This window comes from Alternaria ethzedia (genome assembly GCF_023757985.1).
Source record: "Alternaria ethzedia strain BMP 0044 chromosome Unknown scaffold_3, whole genome shotgun sequence".
Taxonomy (NCBI): Eukaryota; Fungi; Ascomycota; class Dothideomycetes; order Pleosporales; family Pleosporaceae; genus Alternaria; species Alternaria ethzedia.
This window is the reverse complement of record NW_026056196.1, coordinates 1,444,644-1,469,608: the sequence shown is the minus strand read 5'-3', so window position 1 is coordinate 1,469,608 and position 24,965 is coordinate 1,444,644. Positions and strand designations below refer to the sequence as shown.

Sequence of the window (24,965 nt, the reverse complement as noted above, 5' to 3'; positions counted from 1 at the left end):
CGACGCGTGCGCCTGCCCAGGTCGCGGCTGCGGGCTGAAGGCGCGTGATGACTAAGTAGACCCACTTTGTGCCCTCGCGTCGGGCGCGTCCCAGTCACAGCCGCGCTGTGGCCAGGCTAGCTCACTCAAACCTCAGCTTCAAGACAGTTCAGCGACCGCCCATCTAATGCCGTTAAACAACAAACATACCACTACGCGTCAAGCATCAATGAGAGTTGGTCAGAGGAGGTCATGGCGAGACCGCGCGATTCGATCGTCGTCTCTAGAAGACGTTGCTTCTCATACACCTCCAGCATTCGCGACGCAATACGTCCTTTCTCAATCATCTCTCCACTCTGGGGATTAGGTTCCTCATTTTGGCTTGCATCACCGAGGAGTCGGGTTACTTTGGTACAATACAGTATGTGTGAAGGAGGGATATGCACGTCCACTTACAATTGTTACCGCGGAGATATTCTTAGCGTTTCTAGTGGGTACCATCTTCCCTGAATCAGGTTCTACTAATACCTGAGCTACTGACATAGATCTCACATGTGGCGAGATCTGAGAGAGCTATGGTATTGCCCATGAGGTCTTGATCAAAGCCTCAATTGTCTTGGCTCGTGATATGGGCTTGTCTCAGGTGGCTTGTCCACGAGAGATATGTCTCTCAGAAGCAAGCCTTGATAAAAAGAGTGCACTATTCAATGTACGACCTCTTACAGGGCAGAGGTTTGACTTTACCAATCTAGAAAGATCCAGCTTTGTCTACCGAAGATAAATAGCGCTTTGACGCTCGCCCCTACAACTCCCAACCTTATCACCGATACCACTTGAACCCCTGGGCTACTCCACTCGCATACAGCAGGTCTACTCATTCAGACGCGAAAATGCTTCCTGATCACCTTAACGGATCCTTCAGGCGATACAAGAAGGATACAGACTACTTCGTTACATGGCTGGCTGTGACTGCGGGAAGCTCTGGTTTTCATCTTCAAGAGAACCCCGATACGTCCGACTCTCCTCAACGAGCCGCTCGTCAAGGCCCACGGCTGAAGGGAAAGGCTAGAAAAGAAGCCCGTGAACGGGAGAAATCGGAACCCCACAGATCTTCACAGAAGCTCACCACGCACCAGCTCATGGAGTGCGCGAAGCATATTGCATCTACGAAGTCATCGCCATCCCATGTACCCCGTTCTGTGTATGACGCGTTATCGAATGCCCTGGTTGCTCGCGTGGAGTGCTCTACCTGGTTCAAACTGCAAGAAAAGTGTTCGGGTAATGCAGACCTCCAAAGAAGCAACGATACGCATAGCCACTTCAACACGACGTTAGAAACTGTACGTAAGCTGCTTCAGCCGTTTGTACAGCGTCCACCCAAGTCACAAAGCGCCACAAAGTCTGTATCAGCTGCTGCGCCGGTGTCTACGAATACCTTTGGGGTGCTCGAACGGACGGGTGTGTCGGACAAGGACGAGGACGATCAAGAAGAGGTCCCAGCAGCACCCAAACCAACGTCAAATTCCAAGAACCTTCCCGAGGAGACTTTGTATCAACTCGACTCAAAGGGTGATACCTTGATGGCCATCCATTGCTTGCTGGAAGACTTCTTTGAGCTCCGTCTCACTGTTCGACATCACTGGAAAATCTTCATGGACAGGAAAGGAGCCTTCGCCGACCTGATGTCCACTGCCGCGATGACACAATGTGCAAACGAAATTGCTTGTACACTTGCACGTGATTTCACGGAGAAATTTCTAGACATCAAATCCATGGATGAGATTTTGATGTTGCTAGTTGAGCCAGAAGTGAAAGTAGGCCTGCAAATCCCTACTGAGCCTACGACAAGACCGGAGGATGAACACGCAAGCTCAACAGCCGACACATCAGCGCCACAACAGACTGAGCATCACAAGTTGGCCGCGGACATACTCCAGCACACCTACCTCAAGACGTTCCAGTTTGCGGGGGATTCAAGCGCGCTTGAGGGAATAGAGAACTGTCCGCGTATCAACCTTGCCGAGGCCTCAGACGAGTTTAAAGAGTATAAGCGTCGGGGTGATGAGGCCACAACTCCTCTCGACAGGCTTGAAGGATGTTTGCGCACTCTCAAGAGCATACAATCAAAGGCACATGTCAGTCGACAGACGCTACTCCCTGACGCTGATAGCTTTACCCGCATGTGGTATGACGCTCTCACCCCAGCATCTGGTGCTATGAAGCCTGGTGTTGAGCAAGTCATGGTAACACAGATGTTCCTGGACGTTCTGATAGCAACGCATCTTCAGGATGGTGGCTCATGGTTGGGTAGCCGACTTGATGAAGTGTTCGAATTGATCTTCGATACGGACATGGCTCTTCTCGACTTACACAAAGAGCCTCGTCCTAAGGATGCGACAGCGGATGCCCTTACTCTTAGCGCGTGGCCACACATCCCAGGTAAAGTTGCTGCAAATCTTGGAGACGCCACTGATTTCATGAACGTATATCTCGGGCTCAACCCCGTCTGGGCTGGTCTTCGACTACTCTACCGCTTTATTGGGGTCAAGCTGCAAGAGACTGACCAAGTAATTGTGCAGGGGCCAATCTCTTCAGCTGCACATCTCCAAAATGCGCTCTTGCAGCTCCGCCATTCCAATGATCCGGCTAAAGCAATCCTTGAGAAAGGATGGGAGATGCTCGATACAGCGATGGCACATTTTGGAAAGAAGAAGATCTTTTGTGCATCAGACGTACCAAAGACTGTGAAAGACTGCTCCGCACGAGCTCGGCTAGCAATGGGTGCCAAGGCTCATGACTTTGCGAGGAACAGGCGCCGTCTGGACAGAGATACACGACCCTTGAAGCCGCGTTCCATTGATCTTTCAATCTCCATGCTACGCGCCATCATGTACAATTACCAGCACCAGGAAACCATGGGCGGGTCGATAATCAATGCCTACGGAAGTCGCATCATACAAGCAATGGATGGTACATTATCCACAATCGAGCACATGCAAGTTGACTTCAGAAGATCGAATCCAGAGAACTACCTGGGAATATTCCGCATGCTTCTGTCGCTCGATCTAGCTAACTGTTTGTTCAATTACGCCAAGTCAGCGAGATTGTGCTCGCAGATGCTTGGGGAAGCATCGAATGTACTACAAGGAGAGCGCAGCAATCGGCATCCGTGCCTTCTCCCGGTCGACTTACTGGAAGCAGAAAAGGCTGCACTACACGCCGCCAATAAAGATATCGACACTAGCCTGGCAGTTTCGAAACACATGGAGCGTATAGCAGAGGTCTTCGTCAAGTACAAGGATCAGTATGGGGGCTTCGCAGAGGAGCTGGAAGAACGGCGTCGGTAAGTAATTCGTTTCTCTGCTAAACGCAGTTTGGTTAACGTGAGTACAGCAAACTCCATCTCCCACATCCCAGCGCTATCTCGCCGCCCGAAATCAGTCGCTCTATACACCGTGACGAGATTCATCGGCAGATGAGGACCGACCGCATGTCTACCTCTCACCTCCTCTCTTTACGGGAGAGTGGTGAGCCGGAGAATGGCCCTCCGGAGCTTGAGGAGTGGATGCTGAAGAAGAATGAGACACAAGGAGAGGACAAAGATAACACGTGAAGGTATTGTAGTGGAAGTAGAAGGGAATGGACATGTACATGATGGGGCCAATCGATATCAGCCGCTTCAGTGAATGGACTGAGTTGTACTTACAATGCGCTGAGTGCATTGAGCCACTCGTGACACAGTCGTTTGCTTTGCACAGCCTCGTTTTGCCCATAGCCCAGAAGCACCTCTTTCCAGTCTCCCTCCTTCCATAAAGCTCCAGAAACTCACTGCGGTTTCCATTCTCCATCTCACTCACACTCGTATTTGCTCAACCCGCTGGAGCAAACAAAAATGGATACACTGTACGTATAAATCCCTCTGGCGCTCGAAATATATACTCACTACTGCAGTACCGCATCTACCGTCGCCCTCTTTACCGCCGCCGTCCCACTTCTCATCTCGCGTCTCATCATGAGGTCACCAGTCAACATCAAGAACTGGAGTCCCTTCAAGATCGATGCGCTCGGTATCGTAACGCTTCTGGGCGCCGACGCGGTCCGCAAGTCCCTTGGCCGCCTCGTCTACTCACCTTTCGAATATCTTCCTCTCCTCGCTGGTCACATCTTCGCCGATAACTCAGTCATGGAACCGATTCCAGGCTTTGAACTATACAACATCACCGAAGGCATTAAGGCAACCGATCTAAGCGCTTGGTTTACACGCTGGCTATCGTGTCAGAAGCTGTCGTACAACTCTACGCGGCTTGAGATTCAATCTGATCATCGTGTTCCTAGACCTCAGACTGCGCAGTTGTTTGGATTTTGGTTAGCTTTCTTAGTGAACGCTTTCTTGGTCATCTGGCCGATGCTGATACAAGACTGGTATGGTCTCGCTGCTTCACTCAGTCTTGTCGCTCTGGTTTATGTTCGAGCCTGCATTCTCGTCGACTTCCGCGATAGCATCGACGAGGCTGTCAAGCAGTTGGACAATCAGGCGACAAAAAAGAAAGAAGTCAAGCTCTTCATCACCGTGCCAAACGGTAAGCGTCTGACTGTCATTACCACGACTGGCATCGCGCAAGATGTTCTGCTCACCGAAGCTCGCCCAGCCTCCGAGAAACTCCACCTGGTCAGCCGTGCTATCTGCTGGCTAGCTTTCGGTGTCCACGCTGTCACGCTAGGCATGGCCTGCCTTGCCGTCCAACTCCTGATCATCACAATCACACTGGTCTCGTCTGTCGCGATGATACAGGGCTGGTTCTCAGACGGATCGAACAGTGATGAAACCTGCATTGGTAACCGTCTGTCCATTACCCAGAGCCACGACGGGAGCGCTGGTAGCAACGCTAGCCAGTATGTATGTCTTGAGATGACCGAAGCGGAGGAGCAGAACATGGTCGCGTGGTCTTTCTTCCCGACGCAGCACAACAAGCTTTGGCTACCGACGTATGAGAAGTTCAAGGAGGACTTCAAGGCGACACGTGATCCCGAGATATTGGGATCATGGAAGAAGCGTATGCAACTAGCGCATGCGAACGCCAATGCTGAGCAGCAAACACAGTAAGAGGCACGTTTACCGCTTTCTCTGAGCTGTACGGTACGAGATGCGAAGGTGCATCCGATTTCGTGGTTGTTGTAGATAGAAGCGTTAAGCATGACAGGCGCGACTGGCTTCGTGCGTCCCGTTGCACCTGCCTCATGAGACGATCTACCCTAATGTTTCTAGAACTACAATACCAACACCAATGCTCATATACATGTTTTGATATGTGATTGAAATGTGATTGATATGTGATAGCGTCTTTGTGCCTTTGCGCACAGTTAGAAACGAGCCGCAGCGGCTAACAAGGTCGACGACTGCTTGCATGTTGCCGAACTGATCTCTAGGAAGGCCTGCAACTGCGGCGAGCTCTTTCAGCTGCAGTGGCAGGAAGGCAAGCGTGATCGACCGAAGAATCTTTTCGCAGTACCCCGTAGTCTCGGTATCTTGAGCCGCTATCTGCAGCATCATTCGCTCGTAAAGCGGGTTGAGTTCTGACAGCAGTGTCCGCAGCACCTTCTTATCTTCTCTATATTGCGGCGTAGTTCAGCACTGCGCATTCCTGAGATTGTTGTACTGCAGTTGGGTTAAGCTTGACCTATTTGAGCTTCTGGATCCTGAACTCATGAAGTCAATTAAAACTCTTGTGGGCATCTCTGGTGACGACCAACACAGCTACCCTACCTGTGTGACGGAAATCCTAGTAGGCCGGAAAGACCTGATATAAGATACAGCATCTCGCGGGAATGCTTGCTGACCTTGCTCTCTCATTGGCTAGTTCCGGCCAACCGGGTTTTCCGCTACACGGGGAGGGGTGTTAGCTTCTATCCAAGGGAGCAAATGGTCGGTGTTTTGTGCCGCAACATCTCTGCTTGAGAAGCATGCTTCAAACATAAAAGGAGCCTGTTGGTCCTCTCGTTAGTGTAGCCTTCATTCCGTGCTTGTGGTCTGCAGCTCCTCATTCGTCCGGCCATAGTGTAGGCAACAGCATGCTCCTCCCCAACCTAACTGCCTTAGCAACTCTTCTCACAATCATCACTGCCACGCCTACCCTTCCAGAGAAGAAGAGTGCGGATAACGGAACCTTTGAAGCGCTTGTCAAATACGAAGTCACTTGCCGCAGCGGAGGTAACACCCTACCACGCTGCTACGAAGGAGGCTCGGCTGGCTGTCACTGCACTAGCAAAAGAGTGTACGACTGCCAGAATGCAGAGTGTAGAGAATACTGCAGGTGCACCGAGTATGCGCTCCCAATCCTCCACACGTCCACTGCTACTACCCATCAGAGCCACTCGTTGTCTTATCTTTTCGACCTCTGTAAAGATAACTCTAACAGTGATTACAGAGTCTACTACCCCTAATGCCCCCACTGTCCCTAGGTTAGAATCGCCTCCGCCAGATACCACTCCGCATGAGGACTTCGACGTCGATATCATCTGGGAGAACATGGATATTCGTAGCGATTTTAGATCGATGCGTAAGAGTTCGCGGGGACCGATTGGGCGCATTCTGGTCGACTTTGGAAAAGTGCTGGAGAGTGGGATGTTTGAGGTGATTAGTGTGAATGCGAGTAAGCATATGTTCTGTGCGGTGGTGGCCTGTCAGAAGAATAGAGATGAGGGAGTCGATGATCTATTGTGGACTGTGCTCTAGGGGCTGTTTGCGTGTTCGGTTGTTGTGGCTCACTCGCTCGTAGTCACAAATATGATCTGTTTACATGACATATCTCTGATGTATACGTGCTCGTCCTGACAACCACTACTTACGATATTCCTAGCGCACGCCCGAAGGCGCCTACTATCAAGCGCAATATGCGCCAACTACGCATCAGTCTTGCGTACCGCTGCATCTTTTCGCAGCGCAAGCTTTGTGTATTTCCTTTGTTCGTTGTGATGGTGTCGCTATCAGGTGTCTGTGCGCATCTCGTGCAGGTGCTATCAAGCTGCTTGCTCAATGTCAGCCAAACAAGGTAGCAGTGTATATCATGCTGCACGTTCAATTCCGTCTGAAGGGCAACCGCAACGGCGAGTTACCAACGACATTATGCAGCACATACCCTTACCCCAGAACCCGACGATTGGCTACATCGAAGTGCCCTGCCTGACCGATCAAGAGTACGATGGAGGGGATTTCGAAACGTTTCCCGCGCGAAAAGGGTACGGTGATAGGACTGCTCTGGAATGGAAGAAGCTTTTCGACAATCCTTCTCCGGAGTTTGTTGCTTTCTTGCAGCTCTGGCAATACTTTGGATCACTATCTTCGGTCTTCGGGTTCGCGGCTGTGAAAATGTTTACCAAAGTTCGTGACGACGGAAGTAGGGTGGTTGACACTTCCAATCTAATCGCGATGATCGACGACTACGTAGAAGGTACCCCCGTAGGCTACAAGCTCCAGGAGGAAGATTTCCGTCATCGCATCATTCGATCTGTCAGGCTGCTGGGCTATCTCACAGTGGCAAGAATACCAGTAACAACCACGATAAACGCAAACGGACGCCTGGGCTCGGACGTAATATCACTGTACCAGTTTATGACCACATTTGAATATCGCGATCCCTTTCCAGCTGAGATTTCGGAGTCGATCAGGTTACTCCAAGACCTCTTGGAAGTCGTTAGTGTTAACTTTCCGTCTCCCTTCACACTTCAGCAATGGCGACAGCCAGATATCGACGCTTCCTGGGACCAAGGTCTGTTCGTGGCTGCCAGTCGTCAGGTCGGAGTCTACAAGCGACGGATGCTAGACCAAGGTTGGTGTCCATCCCGTATACGAGAATGTTTGATGAAGTTCAGGTTCACTGATCTGGTTCATGTCACAAACCTCCCCAACCATGAGCCTCTCAGTCATGAAGCTTGCACTGATGTAGCCTGCTGTCAAGCCTGTGTCGATGAATCTAACTATCACACCCGGCATGTTATTGGTTGCGGCGGTTGCTCTTCTGTTGCTGCAGACATCGAGAAAATGAGCATCGTGTTGGGGGAAGGCTCTTATCCTGTTGTTGACTTATTTGGTCCAATCACGGCTGAAGCGAAGCTTTGCTTGAGTTCTGTCAAAAATCCAACGCGGGCCGCCCGTTCTTCTCATTCGCCCATTCCATACGTGGCCATATCACACGTTTGGTCGGATGGACTAGGCAACCCTCGCGAAAACTCCATTCCGTTTTGCCAGCTGAGTGACTTGCGGCGACTCGTCCGCAACGTTCCTCACCCACCAGAGTTGGGGGCATATTCATCTTTCTGGCTGGACACGATCTGCTGTCCGGTCGAAGATGGATCAGACATACAAACCATGGCAATAGCTAAAATGAAGACTACATATGAGAATGCCTCAGCTGTCCTAGTGTTGGATCACTCGCTGAGGACACACTCAGCACTTAACCTCAGTGACGTGGAGATATTCTGGCGGATTGTATGCAGCAAGTGGACGAGCCGGTTGTGGACTCTTCAAGAAGGCGCCCTAGCCCGGAGGATTTTCTTCCAATTCGCGGATGGTCCGTATGACTTCCAGTCAGGGCTTTCCAGGATTGTGGCAAGTGCCGACCCAAGTATACGATTGGTCGCGCGACAGTCGATTCTATACCATATCGAGCAGCTTCGAATTCCACTAAAGTACTCCGATCAGGCGAGTGCCTTGCAAACCTTAGCCAACGCCGTACGCTTTCGATCGACAAGTGTACGTTCGGATGAACCTCTGTGTTTGGCAAATTTACTTCGCATTGACAATTCCACCATTGCCCAGGTTCCAGCATCAGATCCAATAAGTAGAATGGCGGCTTTTTGGAAACTAGTATTGTGCATACCTTTGTCGCTCATCTTCGACAAGCGTGAGAGGTTATCCCAGCCAGGCTTTCAGTGGGCCCCCGCATCTTTACTTCAAGATGAAGGCGCAACTCTTGGAGACATCAGAAGTTTCGAGTCGATGTTAAGCATAACCGCAAACAGGACAGAAAGTGGTCTGTTGTTTCAAGCACCAGGTATCGTTGTGAGTTCCACTAGTACGAGTGAGCTACCTGCGATGTGCTTCCTCGGAACCGCAAATGGCGGCTTGATTTCTGTTGAAACCTATGACGAGCTCCCTGTTCGCTGCAATACTTCGGGACCGTTAATGATTATCTGCCTGATTGGCTTTATCAAGGGCTACGTGGATCAAACCCCTGGACTGGTGGTCGAAGAGCTCGGTGGTAGTTCCCACAACCAATTTCATGTACGTGTTATCGAACGTGTGAGGGTGCGGATGTTGTGGGAGGGACAGGAGGATATATTGATGGAGAGTGGGGCCGACGCGACCGTGGTGAGCGAGGAGGTGGTAACACTCTCTGAATGGACGGAGTGGTATATCAACTAGTGACAATGGCGTCCAAATCATGTATGATTTTCGTCCGTGTGTGACATGTGGGTAGTAAGGGATGCTGTGTCGTAGTTGGCTGAACAAAGACGCGATGGACAGGTACAAGCAAGAAGCACAGGCCGCCTAGACCGTGGACATCCCTGTCATGACGGCGCAGCTGTCAGTCGAGGTCCGCCATCGTCACCAACCCTCAACTGGAGTTTGCTGCTATTTCAGCTGTCTTGGGGGCCAATTACTAGCAGTCGCCATGCCGATTGACCGCCGTACCCGATGAGCTGCCTACGAACCCGCAGCCCGCGCCGCCCAGCCTCCCTACCATGTCCGCGTCGAACATCCGGGTATTCGTACAATGGAAGGACTCTACCGTGTTCGCCGGCGAAGACATAGAATGCACCATTACCTTCAAGAATGTCGCCCCGCCTGAGGGACGCGACCGCTCCCCGGTCCGAAGGCAGAACGGCTTCGCGACGGGCGGGGAGAGACAGCGCAAACTACCGCCCGTCCACTCGTCGACGCGCCCCTCGGTATCCCGCAATTCGTCCTTTGCCTCGCAGCTGCCGCCGTCACAGCTTCGCGGACATCGCCCTGCCTTATCGCTGCATACGCCATCGACAGCTGGAGACCGCCGATCGTCTGTTGCGCCGAGCATCATCCATGCCAACAACACGGGGACACACAAGCATGGAAGATCCGTGTCAATTGTGTCTCTAGGGGCAGATGCGGGAACTGAAGCCAGTCACGAGAGAGGCATACCCATCAGACGCCCGGCAAGAGGGCACGGAAGATCAGCCAGTCTGCAGGTCGTGCCCGGCAGGCCAAACTCATATCCAAGTACGGACGACATATACAATATACGTCATTGGCTGACATGATAGCAGTTGCTTCACCAGGCCACAGATCAGCTACTCATCCATCTCCACTATCTGGTGAAGCGTCATCCCCACTCGCCCGCGACACCAACGACTTTGCCTTTCCCGCGCGTCAGAACAGGAGACGGCCTGGTGTCACGACCACCCCGAGTACCCCAGCTCTTCCGACTACAGGGCGAAAACCGTCCAATTCCTTCTCCCAGAACTTCAAGTTCCCTGCCGCACCTCCGCCCGACGATGCCACCCATCCGCAGCCTGGTAGCAGTCCTACAAAGCAACCCATACACGTCCGGCGCAACTCCCCACAACCGCCACATGACTACCTACGGTCATCTGGAAGCCACAATCTCGAGGTGCTTTCACCTGTTGCGCGGATAATATCTGGGTCGAGCATGAATGACACCCCGCGTAGTAGTGGAGAATTCTACTCGATGAGCAACAACTCCAACGAGACACTGGCTTCGGAATATGCGGCTCATCCCTCAGCGCGTCTACTACAGCGACCGATGCATCATCGGCGACCGTCACATTTGGCACCACCCAATAGACAAGCTCTGCCAGAGTCGATAATGATGGGCTATGCGCAAATCATGGGGTCCTTCACGCTGGACGGATCCTTGATCAACCAAGCACCTTTCGAGGAGGTAAAGAGGAAGGGAGTAGTGGGCGGCCAGGGTGGAGGTGGTGTAGTGGGTGTAGAGAAGACGAAGCGCGAAAGTGGGCTCTTTGGCGCGCTCGGTTGGGGTAACATAGGAGAGTCACTGGGTGGGCTACTGGGCGCTTCCGAGCCCTCTAGTATCCGAGAGATGCGAGGCGTTGCCAGCTCCAAGACTGTCCCGCTCATCACTACACCCCAGTCCATTCTGTTCGTCGATTTACGGCTTGCGCCTGGCGAAAGCCGCAGCTACACGTACAGCTTTACAATACCCCGAGGTCTGCCACCTTCGCATAAGGGGCGGTCGATGAAGGTAGCATACAATCTCATCATTGGCACACAACGCGCGGGATCGACCAAAGAACAACAAGTGAAGCATGTGGACGTTCCGTTTCGGGTGTTTGGCAGTGTGAACAGTATGTCAAGTCTGAGGATACAGGTGTCGATATGCTAATCCCTTACAGGCCGTGGCGAGATTCTCGGACATGATCTCATGTCTCCGTACATCATATTGCGCGATCAAGCTCGAACAGCCAGCATAGACCCTTCTTCAAGCGCGAAACTTTCCCCAACAAAGAAGGGCGTTTCTTCGGGCAAGTCGGAAGAGAACACTTTCAGCGACTTCCTAGAGTATGTCGACAATCTTCTCGATCGACCTAGGCACAATTCTAGCATGGGCTTGCTTTCACCTACGGGCACCATGCCCGGGCGCTCAACGATTGCCGAGGGGCCTCAGACCATGAAGGAGGCTATTGATACAGCCATCTTGCGCAGCAACTTGACGGGTGCCGCCAATCAGAGCGCCAATCGCTTTGAGATTGCTCGCAGCGGCCGCCGTGTCGCGGTCATCATGTTGGCGCGGCCTTCTTACCGGTTAGGCGAAACAATGTCTGCCGTAATCGACTTTACTGATTCACGCATTCCCTGTTACTCAATACAGATCTCACTGGAGACTTCAGAGAAGGTCGATCCGGCGATAGCGCTTCGTTCGAATGCGTCGATATACCGCGTCACAAAGAAAGTGCATGCATCATTTTCAGAGAATGCGCTGTTTGCGCAAAAGCTCGCCTTCTCACCTACAATACCACCCAATGCGACACCAGAGTTCATTACGAGCGGCGTCAGTCTGGAGTGGAAGCTCAGAATCGAGTTCATCACGCCGCGACTAACGCATGAGGAAGGTGAGGAGACATCGTGGGATGATCTCTTGGAGGAGATATCCAGCGACGACCGAGGTGTCATATTAGCAGCGGCGCAACGATTACCCGCCGAGAGCTTTGAAGTTCAGGTGCCAATACGGGTATACGGGGCTGTGAGCGGGGCGCCCGAAGCACCTGATGAACAGGGTCTTCCTGTGTGAAGTTGGCCATACAAATGGCATCCATTACCACCAGCTCCACGCTGAACCACAACGCAACAACTGGGACAGAGCACTGGTCCTCCGCATCTCGCTACCCAGCTTCTCGTCAGCCGCTTACCCTTATGGGCCATTAGAACCTTTTGTACATGACTAGGGATATATGGCATACATATTGGATATTGGGAAGGAAAAAGGGAGCGTGTTGGAAAGCACTTGTAGTATACCAGCTCGTCACTTGAGCAAGTCAGGGTTCTAGGACACAGAGTCCATGGTCGGCAGTAATTTCATCTATCCATGTTCATTTACGTCCCTTTGTTGTGCTATTCGGTTCAGGTGACACCCTGTAGGTGAAACCAAATACCCTCGCCCACGGCAGAACCATGTTTGACGCAACGAAAAATACCTTCTGCTTCCCCTTCCATCACTTTAAATATTTAAACTGTCCTCGCTTTTGTTTATTTGTTACAAACTTCGAAGAAACACCAATACTTGCCTTACTCAAAATGACTTCCCTTTACAATACGGTCGGTTGGAAGACATCTTCCATGCAAGATCTAAAAGACCAAACCAAGAAACTACAGCGTGAAAGCGATTTGAGGAAACTGCAAAACACAATAAGAGATAGCATAAGCGAAGGCATTAGGGCTCAAACTCTCAAAGAGGGCGTCAGTCTCAAGATCGAGAACGAAGACGGTCAAGTGTACGTTCCCCTTGCTCCCTCACCTACCAATTAGAACATCACTAACACATATATGCTATGCTAGTTTCTTCCGCCCAAACGGCACTTTAAAGTGCAATTCAGCACTGAACATCGAGCTGAAGAACAAAGGATTCAATGGCAAGATCTACGTGGAACCGGGCGCCTCACGCTGGTTCACAGGTGGATGGGCCAAAGCGCTCGTTCTGGCAGGAACGGTATACCTGTACCGCAACGAACTCCGCATCATCGGCCGAGGCGTGCTAGCTGGAGCCAATCTAGCTATCGAGCGATGGGAACAACATCAGCGTCAGCAAGATGGTGATGTGAAAGGGAAAGAAGTCAAAGAGGAGAAAGAGCAAGGAAAGGAGGAGGAGAAGACGTCTGTCACGCCGAGTGAAGAGAAAGGCATCAACCAAAATGCCTCCATATACCCTCCTCACCCACCACCCGTACAGCCACCCCAAGCCGTGTACGTATTTTCATGTGTGCGGTGTTCTAACCCAGAATCACCTTCACACCCAGCCCCATACGACAGCAGTGGATTCGACGCAGACATGGACACGCCAACCTCACCCCAGAGCCGACGTTGACGTTGGGTCACTTGCTTTGCAGGTTTTTGCTTTGATGTGGTCTGCAGACCTGTTCAATCTTTTTGCTTGTATGAGGTGGGAATCAGTGGTCTGTGTTGGAACGCGCGTAAGTGGCCATTGGCCATCATAGACGACTTTAGAGACTTATGGAGGAAGCAAGACTGAATATATATCACACAGCGTAATTCACCACTCAACCCTTAAAACACAACTCAGCTCATAACCATATCATTGAAGTCATCATGTCTCGAAAAGTGTATGTAGATGTAATCGCAGTCCATCGCCAAGAAAGCCTTCTTCACAATCGAATCGAATCAGGCAGAAAGTGTGTCCACGAAGCCGATCATACTCGCCCGGGACCTTTATGCTGGTCGCTCACAATCCACCAATCATGCTCCCTTTGTTTCCTTCGTGTCGCTTACAATCCACCGGGTCCGGCAGCTGAGTGCGCGCTGGCTCCAGCACCGGGGCCCAGGGACGCATGTGTTGCTTCGCGGTGGGCTGCTTCGCGGGCCTCGCGCTCCTTGGTCTCGGAGGCGATTTGGTCTTCGGTCTTCTTGTTGCCTCGGGCGATGAGCTTCTCGAGGAGCCCGCCCTTCTTGGGCGTGTCGTGCTTGTCTGAGTCTTCGAATTCTTTTAGATAGGCGACGCGCTCTGAGGGGGGCATCGAGGCGAGTTCAGAGTCGATTGAGTCGCGGTTCTCTGGTGGGGTGGGTTAGTTGTGGGTTGGGGTAAGGCTGAGGTTGAGAAGTCGAGGAAGGCGCGATGTTGGATTGGTGATTCGCGAGGGATAGGTGTGGATTAGATTATCGAGAACTCGAAGTTTGACTTACCCTCGATGGTGCCGACATTGCCAGCGCGGACATCGTCCTCAGCCGTCTTGTTCTTGCTGCTGCCAAGGTGGAGCTTCTCCTTGATCTTGTCCATTTTCAATTGCTTGTTTTAGGTTGTGGGTTGGGGTATCGGGGTACGTGTGTACTGTTGACGTGGAGGAATAGCAGAGGCAGGAGTTAGGTGTTTGGTGTGTTGTCTAGGTCGGAGGAGGCGCGCGGGGATGAGGGGTGATGGTAGCTTCAGCCATGCGTGTCACCTACGTCATAGCTTCAACATAGTCCAGCTGCCAGCTGCCCTGTTGGAGGTGGATCACGTCAAGCGCGATCCATGCACTTCATTTCCAGGTTATGCAGCGAACGCCTTGTAGTGGCTTGGGATTTGGTCGTTCTTCTCCTTGTGCTTGGGCTGCATCTGCCTGCGTGGTGTCTGACATCAGCCTCACGAGCGGAACGCGTTGCGGGCACCCTGGGAAGCTGCAGGTGGTAATTATGGCTCTAGCATTGTTGTCCCTGCGTCTCGTATTCTACTTTCGAGAATTAGCTCTTAGAATGGCCAGGAGCCATCTACAAGATCATGATTGCGATACTCCAGTGGTACACACTTCCACAGAAGTCCTTGCATGAAAAACGAAGCAGGTACGCAGCTGGGACCACATACATCAAATTCATCATGGTCGACGTCTCCACTTCCCGGATGGAGCTCGTCAGTAGCCCACAGTTCCAACTTTGTGTTACTACCCTTGTCATGACAATGCATGTCCTTCAGCCCTACGAGCCGATCACCCGGTAATTCTTGGCAAGTGATTTCAGTCTGTAGAAACCAGCATCAATCTGCTTGTGCACTCTCAGACCCCTTGCAAGCTTCTCCGAGTATCAAACGGCAACGGCATCGTTTGTTGAAGAAATTCAGATGTCGTAGTTGGCGCGTGCAATGTTATCGGTGGCTGAATCGTATGCCTTTGAGAAAGATTATTATTATATTCGGTTTCGTGTGCTCGTAACCAAAGTCCCGCCCATTCCCAGTCCACGAGTGGTATCTCTAGATGTACGCCAAATCCAAACGCCTTGGTACGACTGCCGCCCAGTATTCAATGCTGACCATTAATATTTATGTTGTGGGAATTGGGGTGTCATTGGTGATACGCCAGAGCGTACTCCAAACTCGCCTGTCGCGTATCCGTCGTCGCTAGCTATGCCGCTCACACTGCGCCCTGTGCTACTCTCGGCATCCGCTTCGCGTGGGCCAGGGTATTGCGGCAGCTGTACCTCTCGCCATCTAGGTGTGACTGGCATCATCGACTCGCCGTGCAGCTCTTGTGGTTCATCTGCCATGCTGATGACTGTCTTCTGATCCTGCGGATATGCATGGCCGACGAACTGGTCGTTGACAGGGGAGGCGAGCTCAGTCAACGGTGTCCCGTGGAGTTCCTGCGGGCCCACAGCTTTGTGTGGCTGGCTGCCAGCGAGAATGTCGGTGCCTGAACCAACTTCCGATATGTGCTTGCTTGCGAGTTCGTATCGTTGCTCTTTTTGCTGCTTGCCGCGACGCTTCCGGAAGAAAAATATACCAATTGCGATCAGGGCGAGAGCAGCGATTGCACCGATTACTATGCCGACGATGGCACCTACGCCAAGACCTGAGGATGAAGACGAAGCTGGCGTGGCAGTAGTATCGCTCGGAGATTTGATGGTCATGACGTCTGACGCGGGCAGAGGGTCAGGAAAGACTGCTTGCGCAACCGTAAAGTTTGCGCGCTCATAGTCTACTATGAGGTATGCCTCCTGTAAAAGTGTCCTGCCCAGTGCATATTGTGTATCGTTCGCGGCGCGGCGAATCGGGAAGTAGTTCGTTGCGTTTGTGTAGTACGGGTACGAGGCTTGGAGGTCGAATGCCGCATACGGCAGCTCTATATTGGTGTAGTTCGTAGTCGTGTCTTCGAGCGAGTCGACGAGCTTGAACGTGAGGGTCGGATTCTTGGATAGGAGTTCTTCGTGGATCGTGTCGTTGACAAGGTACAAATCTGTTTGAGAATCATAAGTCAGGCCAAAGGCTGTCTCGAACTCAGCACACACGTCCGCGGGTAGCCACAGATGCGGGACGGTAGAATCAATGACAGAGAAGTGTGCTCCAGAAGTCAGGGAATAGGTGCCCTGCAGCGTGTTTGTAGCCATGATCGAGTCCACCCCAACAGTTAGGAGCCGGGAGGGGTCTTGTGAAAAGGTGAACGAGAAATCGTTCGCGCCAGTCTCGAACCGCGTCGCATCGTAGCCGCCCAATATCAGACTACCGAAAACAGACTTCAGCCTGTACTTCGCGCCTGCCGTATACGCATATGCAAAACTGGGAATCTTCTTGCTTTCGCGTAGCAGGTAGAGGAACGAGTCGACCGGCTGGCTGCCACTGTTAAAGCTGGACTTTGCTTGACCTAGGCCCAGAACTCCCAGATAATAGTCCGGGTCAGCAACGGCAGCGACGACCTGGCGCGTTAGCGACACAGAAGAGCTACTGTCCGCGGCTGCTCCTAGAGTGACAGTATCCAGGCCAAACAATCCTCTCCCTGTGTAATTGAGCGCATCCTCCAAATCAACGTCGTATTGCCCAATCGCCGACCATGTTGTCGACGCGTCGACCTGGAAGCCGGTGCTTTGCGTGCTCTGGAAGACCTCTATTCCTCGTAGTTGTGGGCAATCTGTAGGGTCGACTCCCTCCAAACAACCTTCTGGCGCAATGACGTACGTGACACCTCCCTTTGTGCTGGGCAGTACACGAAAGTCTTGTCCTGGCGTTCCAACGCTTATCTTGAAGGTGCTCCAGCTCCCATCGGCACCGTCGAACTTATTCGAAGGTGGCACAACATACGGCTCCGGGGCCTCGGTAGCGCGCGGTGTGAGGCGCATGGTGTAGCGAGCGAATGGTAGTGAGGGTTGTGAGACGTCCCTACATGGACCTGGCAGCGATCGGTCGACGACTTAGAGGGTGTGAAGCGTGCAACACATAGCGGAGTTGTCTTTCGGAGGACTTGGTATGCCGGTTTGAGTCAGCTCAGCTACCGGGAATGCGGTTCCAGGGCCATCGGAAGCTTTCAAGGCCAGAGCGGTTCATGGGCGTTTTGCTCCAAGAACCCACTCCAACAACTGCGGGCGCCGCGTGACGATCGCCCACCCTAATTATTAGATTGGCATGGCAGTGCAGCCTGATTCGGTGACAGCAGCAGGGAAGTCCGGCTAGCCTCCAAGGTCAATCGAGCTGGATACGAGGGTATCATGGGAGAGGCGTATCCGTTGACATACTAAGGGGTAGCGCGACGTTAGTCATCATCCTGCCCAATGACGGAGCCCTGGAACGACTTCCCGCTGATCCTCTCAGCCTCCTTTCGACACCATCTCGGCCCAAGCGGCCACGCCTTGAGCACCTTCGTCATGCGGTTCCAAGTTCCCTTTGAATGGCGCTCGACAAATGCATGCCAAAATTCAACGGTGACCTCTCAGCCGGTGTTGTCGCATGTATCATCGGCTAAGGCACGCTGACATGTCACGTATCTCGCACTATCTCGCCTGACATGGTCGTGTTGTTCTTGCCGAGAACCTGAGACGTAGCCCAGCAATCTCTTCACTTGGCCCTAAAGGGCAAACCCAGTAGTTCGTCGCTCCAACCTCCAGGAGATCGGTTCAAGGCTGGATCGTTCTTGCGGGGCAGATCTCCTAGATGATATAGGGTATGCCGATTGACACCAGGAAATCGAGACAAGCGTTGCATATGGCGCTACTGATAGCTAAGTTGTAGACCTGCCACGGTCGCTGTTGAAGACAATTAATTGCAAGTCATGTCAGCATTAAGCTTGGTTCTAGGCGGACCTACGAGAGCATGCAAATCCAACTGATCAGCACGGCAGACGAGGGTCCACCGTCCAACGATGCCCTGGCGGTCATACGCGTCAACGGTATGTGCCTCGTGTTTCCGCTAAGCATGGCTATCGCTAGGGCCGTGCATGGATCGCAACCTGATCATGCGTCCGAATAGCCTTCATCGAATGGTTCGAATTCGCACTGTTTAGGGCAGAAACTGGCTGTTTTCGCTCTTGCGGTACTCTCTTACGTCCGCAACGTCTTGCTTGACCTTCACACTATCACTCGCTTGGTGTAGAAGGCTCACAGCAAGATGCGGAGATTTATCAGTCTTGTCGGGCCTGCACTGGTTGCGGCTGGCTCAGACGCCAATGGGTACAACAGGAGAGGTACGTCATTTTCCCCATCGAGATCATCTAGCTAACATACCCCAGATGGTATGTAGCGAGATTCGAATTGAAGGCATCGTACTAAACGTTTCTAGGCGAGGAGTTTGCAGTCACGACACTTTCGACCAACACTCAATCACATGATTCGACTGCGCCGCAAGCTTCATCTCTTTCTCCCGTCACCAGTCTAGATTGGGTTCATGAGGTGCACCCCTGGGACACACCCACACCATTTTCCCTCGTTCCTCCAGAGATACTTACCTCTCCTCCGGCTCCGGGTTCTACGAATAGCAGCAGTACCTTGGTTTCACCAATGACACCGGCAGTCGTCACATCTATTGCCTATGGACAATCGCCGCCATTCCCGAACATCACGTCAGTCGATAGCAACTCTCCGATACCTACTGGTGTGTGTACCGGATGTATCATTGCAGCATATGGTCCCATTACCACGTCTTACAATCCTGGGGAGTTCTACAACCCATGGACCAGTATAGTGGTAACCGAGACAATTGTTACGGAGTATTCTACTTACTTGCACAACAATACTGTCGATACTGTCGTCACCGAGGAGCGCACTGTCAACCAGACGAAAACTCTTACCCTCGATCAGGGTCAAATAATTACACGTTCGACACCGACATTCACCATACAGCCAACGCCAGGTGTATTCTTCCACCTTGATGCAGGCCCAACTTACGTCATCTACAACCGGCTGTCTGGTGGAGTAGATGAATATCACGAGGTATTCTTGCCACAGTATAATATGACAGCAGCAGAATGCTCGTCAAACGTCGCACCTTTAACGAGTTGGGCCCCTGCAAGAACGGCATCCGCAGACTGGAGTTACTTCATCGCAACCCACACTGGAAAACTTCCTCCAAGTCCAGGAAGGGATGAGCCCGTGCCTTTACCATCCAAACTAATTCAGTATCTAAAAAATGACACAGATATCCAGAGACAATTTCACGGCGCGGACATCGCTACGTGTAGTTACAGTAGACCGCCTCAATCGAATTTACGTCCATTGCCCTCGGGAATCGCCGCACCGGCCGCACCACCTCTATCATCGCTTCCTATCTTCCTGTCGCCCTTGACAGGCACGTATCTTGCGACCAGTTTTGAGTCCACCTCAGTTCACGTCACGGTCCGGGGATGTTTAAGATGTGAAGATACATCGATAAAGGATGCTGTGGACCCTACGGTGTCAGCCAAAATGGCAGATCCTACTCCCACAAACCACGGCGACGACGATAGGCATGATGACAACTCTCCATCACCCAGCCATCCCGATACACCAGCCGATAATACTGCCAAGCCGACCCAGGGTGGTGGGAAGACTTCACCGAGCATTCCGGTCGCGACCGCGACTAAGGATGTAACGATTGGAGGAGTGATCCTCCCCATCAACACTCCCAAACCGACTCAGGCAAGGCCCGATAGCCCGAACGACGATAATCACGATCAGATTCCTCCAGCGATCATCATTGGAACCGTGACAATTACACGAGGGCAAACGAAGACCATCAATGGCGTGCCCGTGGTCGTACCTACAAATGGCGGAGGAACACAGATCGTTGTAGATGGCAGCACGGTTGCTCTCAATCCAGCTCCGACTCAAGCTCTCAATCCGGCTCCGACGCAAGGATTACCTGTGCTCATTGTTGGTGGGGGGATCGTCACGCCAGATTCGAATGGAAATTATATTCTGGGATCCGAGACGTTGAAGCCGGGCGGCCCTCCGATCACTATTAACGGGAACACCGTCAGCATGGCACCGGAGGGCGTGGCTATCGTCAATGGTGCCACACAGACTATCGCAAACCTTCCGGCGCTTACCGGAGCCCCCGCTTTGACGGTCGGCAGTCAAGCCGTCTCAGCAACCGTAGTGGGAGGCTCAACAGTCTTTGTTGTCGCGCCTGGTCAGACGCTTAGTGCAGGAAGCACACTTGTCGTCGATGGCACGACCTACAGCATGCCGGCAGAGGGTCATGGGTCAACCCTTGTCGTCAACGGCCAGACTTCGATGTTGAATGCTGGACAATCAGCCATTACTCTCGACAGTGGGAGATCCGTCACTGCGCAAGTCATCAGCGGCACGACAGCCTATGTTCTTGCTCCTGACCAAACTCTCACACCTGGTGGCGTCCTCACGATCTCCGGGACCACATACTCCATGCCCACGAGTGCGTCTGGTTCTGTCATCGTCGTCAACGGCGTTACATCCACTTTGGCTGCCGGTGCCGAGATCACCGCTGCACCAGCCTTGACCATCAATGGCGTGACCTATGCACGAACTGTCCGAGACGGAACAACTGAGTATGTTCTGAACGACGGGACAACCCTCGCACTCGGATCTTCTATAGAAATCGACGGAACTACCTACTCTCTAGACGAACAAGGTACAGCCCTAATCATCAACGGGCAAACCAGCACCATTCCGAAACTTCCAAAGAGCAACAGCGCGAGTACAACACATTCAGACTCCGCTTCTACAACGAGAAGTCGCGACGCTGGAGATTTGATAGCGAGCGGCATAGGCGAGACAAGTAAGGGAGTCGGACCATCTACACACGCCGGCGGTTTGGACAAGTGGATTGAGAGTCTGGTTATTGGCGCGGCGGGATGGCTTACGCTGCTACTGTGAGGAGCTCGACCGCTGCAGGACTTGGGGAAAATTGGGTGGTAACGATTTGATGCATTATCATATAGCGCGGCGCTTGGTATTTTGGATGGGAAATAGGGATACATAACGACTCGGGCATATACTGGAGGACTATAGTCGGCATTTGGGTGGAGCTGGGACTTTTTCTTGGTAGATATTGGTATAATGCGTAATGCTATTAATCTATATACTTGGGAAATCAACTAGAAGATGTATGTGGCGGCACAGGCGCGATGGTACGCTAATCCACGCCGTGATGATTAGGATATCCTTCAAACTCGTCCGAGACCTCCGCAAGTCCAAGAAGGATCTCCAAGATGGCGTACTAGTACACAAGATCCGTTTGTGATACTAGACGATGGTAAAGACGCAAGTCTGGTCAACTCAGCCGTGACTGCCTCAAACCTACTTCCCACCCTTCTTGAATAACTCCCATGCCTCGACCAAGCCTTGCCTAGTCTCATCCTGCTTCGCTCGCTGCCCATCACCAGGATCGCCAACAGCAGCCACACTGCCGTCGTATGCCTCGCCCGAGAACAGAACGCGCAAGTTCATCCAGACCGGAACGACCTTCGTATCCGGACCCTTGACCTTCATCTTCTTGAACAGCTCTTTCGCCATCTCACCTCGCAGGCGCTGGACATAGTTGGCCCACTCCTCTTCAGCACCATTCCTAGTCCACGTCTTCCCGAAGCCCTTGCTAGTCGAGTCCATTTCCAGAACAAGGGTGAGGGAAACGAGACCGCGGTAGTAGTTCTTCATGACGTTGTACCCGCCGCTCAGCAACCAGTGCAGATCGTAGAAAGAACGGATCTTGATGTTGAGCTTGGTGACAAGACGCTGACATCCAGTGGGAAACAGTCTCACGCTGTAGTCCGGTGGAGGGCATAGTTCGTTGGTTGGTCTAACGACCTCGAACATGTTCTTTCCGTAAAGCACAGCCTTGGCCTCGGCGAAGATTTCTTTGTTCGCACGGAGGATGTTGATGTTGGTGCGGCCAACGAGCGAGAAGCGGGTTTTGTGGCCGTCGACATGGAGGTGGACGAGTGCGTATGCGATACCTGGGAGGAACTCGCGGCGCTCGGCGTGGAGGAACGCTTTCTTCTCGTCGTGGAATACGGTGTGCTTTTGGCGGACGCAGATCAGGCCGGGAACCACTAGGAGGTGCGAGTAGATGATGTCGCGGACGGAAATGGGGAGGTTCATGAATGGAAATGGTTCCTTGTTGGCGATGGGGCTATCGATGGCGAGAGCAAGGGAGGCGAATGGGTCATGTTTTTCCAGAGCTGTAGGTTTGGCAGTGTACGAGTCTGCTGGAACTGGAGAAGGGAGGTCCAAGTTGCTTGCGGTTGAGGTACTGCCCTCGTCGTCGCTCTTCTCGCGGATCTCGGAGTCGAAGGTCTCCTCTGGCTCGTGGAAGAAGACGTCGGGTGACTCTCCCTCGTTGAAGTTGATTTCGCGTCCTGTCTTGTTGGAGTTGGCATCAAGGTACTCGACGTTGCTGAAACGAACGCGTTTGGCCATACCGCCGGTCGAAGGTGGTGTCATGAGGTACGATAGCGGAGGCGTCTGTGGTCGCTCGACTGACGGCTCCATATTGAATGCGGATCGCGATGAGTACCTGGGTATGAGAAGGATATATGGTGGTTGATAGAAGAGTGAGGTAGGCAAGACGTTAATAGATGGGCGAAGGGAGGATATGTGAAGGTGAGAGAGAGCCATAGCGGACTCCAGGCGGGGCGTCTCCACAATATGAAAGCTATGATGAGGTGAAGGTGAACGGTGATGGACGGCCGCCGCTATCTTCGTGAGAGACGACGATCATGTCGGAACAGGAACACATGAGGGATTGTGTGATCGGTTTCGTGAGATTACAGATTTTGTGGCAATGAGTTGAGCTGATCGCTGGACTACACTATCAAGATAGCGAGCAGTGTGGAGGGGTAGGGATGACTTGAAAGAGAGCCTCGCCCGCGGCGCATCCAATTGACTTGGAAACCCCGCATCTCAACGGGCCGCCATATAGTCGCCGTCACATAATTACAGTACGGATCTAGGTACTTGCGGCTCTATCAAGCTCCAAGATGTTGTTGAAGGTGGGATGATGACCTCCACACACCAGCTCTCAGAATTGTGCGGCGTAACTCGGCAGCAGAAGCAGCAATCAGCTATTCAGATAGAGAGGAGAAAGGAAAAGTAGGTACCAAAGAGCCGATGAAGATGAAGATGTTGATGGGGTTGCGCCGTGGTTGGGTGACATTCCAGGTCCCGCGACCCAATCGGTGCTAGTCGCAGCCAGTGCCGAGCCGGGCTCAGAAACCTCATCGCAGCATCCTCAACTGCACCCGCGCCCCGAACGCAGCCCCATCCCGCAATCCATCTCCCCTCTACCCACCATGTCTGCCGCTCGTGCCTTCAGCACCGCTTTCCGGGCGGGTGCGCCCCGCGCCCCAATGGCCGCCCGCTACGCTGCCACCCGAAGCTACGCTGCCGCCGCCGCCCCGACTGGCTCTGCCAACAAGCCCCCGGTTGCCCTCTTTGGCGTCGACGGAACCTACGCGAGCGCTCTGGTACGCTTTCCACGACTCCAATTGGCACTCTGGCGATGATACGAGGATGGAAAACGGGCCAATGGCTGGGGAACAAGAGCTTGGCTAACAATTGTGGCAGTACACCGCGGCCTCCAAGACCAACGCCCTCGACCCCACCGCAAAGTCTCTCCAGGCTCTCCAGGGCGTTTTCCAGAAGGACGCCAAGCTTACCCAGATCCTCCACGCCCCCTCGCTCTCCGTCTCGGACAAGCAGCAGATTGTCCAGGAGCTCCAGAAGCACATTGGCGGCGCCGACAAGGACGGCATTGTCAAGAACTTCCTCGCCACACTCGCTGAGAACAACCGATTGGGCGTACTACAGGGTGTCGTAGAGAAGTTTGGTGTGCTCATGGGTGCGCACCGTGGTGAGGTCGAGCTGACCGTCACCAGCGCTGCGGTACGTTGATTCCGAGATGAGATGGAAGGACAGACCCCAAGAATAGAGGAGGAAGTTGCAGGGACCTAAGAACTGACAAAATGTAGCCCCTCGACAACAAGACCATCAGCCGCCTCGAGAACGCCATCAAGAACTCGCAATACGTCGCCAACGGCCAGACCCTCAAGGTCGTCCCCAAGGTCAACCCTGAGATCCGCGGTGGACTCATCGTCGAGATCGCCGACCGCACCATCGACAAGTCCGTCGCCGCAAAGATGGCCAAGATGAACAAGCTCCTCAAGGATACTTTGTAAATATAGAGCGAGAGCGCATGGCGATGGATGTGAGGGGTAGGCATGTGTATTCTAGATGAGTCTTGGAAAAGAGCAATTTACTACCGTCTACCACCTGGCGACGCGCCATGACCGACTGATGACTTGAGCTTGGATTTATGAAGAAATACATTGGGGCAGCTGATGTTTTACAGAAGACAGTCAATTATCGCGCTCGTGGCCCTCTAACATGTGTAGGGATGAGCGTGCTCTACCAGCTCACCGGATACCGTCTCAACATTCCTAGAACCGACGAATGCCAGCTACCTACCGCGCTACAATACGCTATCGCATTGGCACAGCCCCCATGTCAACCTAGAGAAAGGGTGAACAGCCTGGGGTCTACGTCGATGTTA

At 52.7% G+C, this 24,965-nt stretch overlaps 9 protein-coding genes across 9 annotated transcripts; 6 read left to right on the top strand and 3 right to left on the bottom strand.

Annotated features, from left to right (window-relative positions):
- Positions 1-869: 869 nt before the first annotated feature.
- On the top strand, positions 870-3,592 carry J4E87_001982 (uncharacterized protein; the record flags this gene model as incomplete). The annotated part of the gene is made up of 3 exons (XM_049373622.1): positions 870-1,123; positions 1,295-3,322; positions 3,373-3,592. 3 exons carry the CDS (start codon positions 870-872, stop codon positions 3,590-3,592), a joined length of 2,502 nt encoding a protein of 833 aa, XP_049236992.1.
- A 279-nt stretch (positions 3,593-3,871) lies between these two features.
- On the top strand, positions 3,872-5,083 carry J4E87_001981 (uncharacterized protein; the record flags this gene model as incomplete). Its single annotated transcript, XM_049373621.1, has 2 exons — positions 3,872-3,882; positions 3,931-5,083. The coding sequence occupies 2 exons, from the start codon at positions 3,872-3,874 to the stop codon at positions 5,081-5,083; spliced, it is 1,164 nt and encodes a 387-aa protein (XP_049236991.1).
- A 4,411-nt stretch (positions 5,084-9,494) lies between these two features.
- On the top strand, positions 9,495-12,287 carry J4E87_001980 (uncharacterized protein; the record flags this gene model as incomplete). The annotated part of the gene is made up of 4 exons (XM_049373620.1): positions 9,495-9,502; positions 9,711-10,234; positions 10,282-11,343; positions 11,392-12,287. 4 exons carry the CDS (start codon positions 9,495-9,497, stop codon positions 12,285-12,287), a joined length of 2,490 nt encoding a protein of 829 aa, XP_049236990.1.
- A 503-nt stretch (positions 12,288-12,790) lies between these two features.
- On the top strand, positions 12,791-13,577 carry J4E87_001979 (uncharacterized protein; the record flags this gene model as incomplete). Its single annotated transcript, XM_049373619.1, has 2 exons — positions 12,791-12,987; positions 13,052-13,577. The coding sequence occupies 2 exons, from the start codon at positions 12,791-12,793 to the stop codon at positions 13,575-13,577; spliced, it is 723 nt and encodes a 240-aa protein (XP_049236989.1).
- Positions 13,578-13,995: 418 nt separating this feature from the next.
- J4E87_001978 (uncharacterized protein) lies at positions 13,996-14,504 on the bottom strand (the record flags this gene model as incomplete). Its single annotated transcript, XM_049373618.1, has 2 exons — positions 13,996-14,279; positions 14,411-14,504. 2 exons carry the CDS (start codon positions 14,502-14,504, stop codon positions 13,996-13,998), a joined length of 378 nt encoding a protein of 125 aa, XP_049236988.1.
- A 1,007-nt stretch (positions 14,505-15,511) lies between these two features.
- Positions 15,512-17,308, bottom strand: J4E87_001977 (uncharacterized protein; the record flags this gene model as incomplete). Its single annotated transcript, XM_049373617.1, has 1 exon — positions 15,512-17,308. The coding sequence occupies one exon, from the start codon at positions 17,306-17,308 to the stop codon at positions 15,512-15,514; it is 1,797 nt and encodes a 598-aa protein (XP_049236987.1).
- Positions 17,309-19,861: 2,553 nt separating this feature from the next.
- On the top strand, positions 19,862-21,292 carry J4E87_001976 (uncharacterized protein; the record flags this gene model as incomplete). Its single annotated transcript, XM_049373616.1, has 1 exon — positions 19,862-21,292. One exon carries the CDS (start codon positions 19,862-19,864, stop codon positions 21,290-21,292), a length of 1,431 nt encoding a protein of 476 aa, XP_049236986.1.
- A 423-nt stretch (positions 21,293-21,715) lies between these two features.
- Positions 21,716-22,906, bottom strand: J4E87_001975 (uncharacterized protein; the record flags this gene model as incomplete). The annotated part of the gene is made up of 1 exon (XM_049373615.1): positions 21,716-22,906. One exon carries the CDS (start codon positions 22,904-22,906, stop codon positions 21,716-21,718), a length of 1,191 nt encoding a protein of 396 aa, XP_049236985.1.
- Positions 22,907-23,706: 800 nt separating this feature from the next.
- Positions 23,707-24,591, top strand: ATP5 (ATP synthase F0 subcomplex subunit OSCP atp5; the record flags this gene model as incomplete). The annotated part of the gene is made up of 3 exons (XM_049373614.1): positions 23,707-23,880; positions 23,981-24,298; positions 24,385-24,591. 3 exons carry the CDS (start codon positions 23,707-23,709, stop codon positions 24,589-24,591), a joined length of 699 nt encoding a protein of 232 aa, XP_049236984.1.
- Positions 24,592-24,965: the final 374 nt, after the last annotated feature.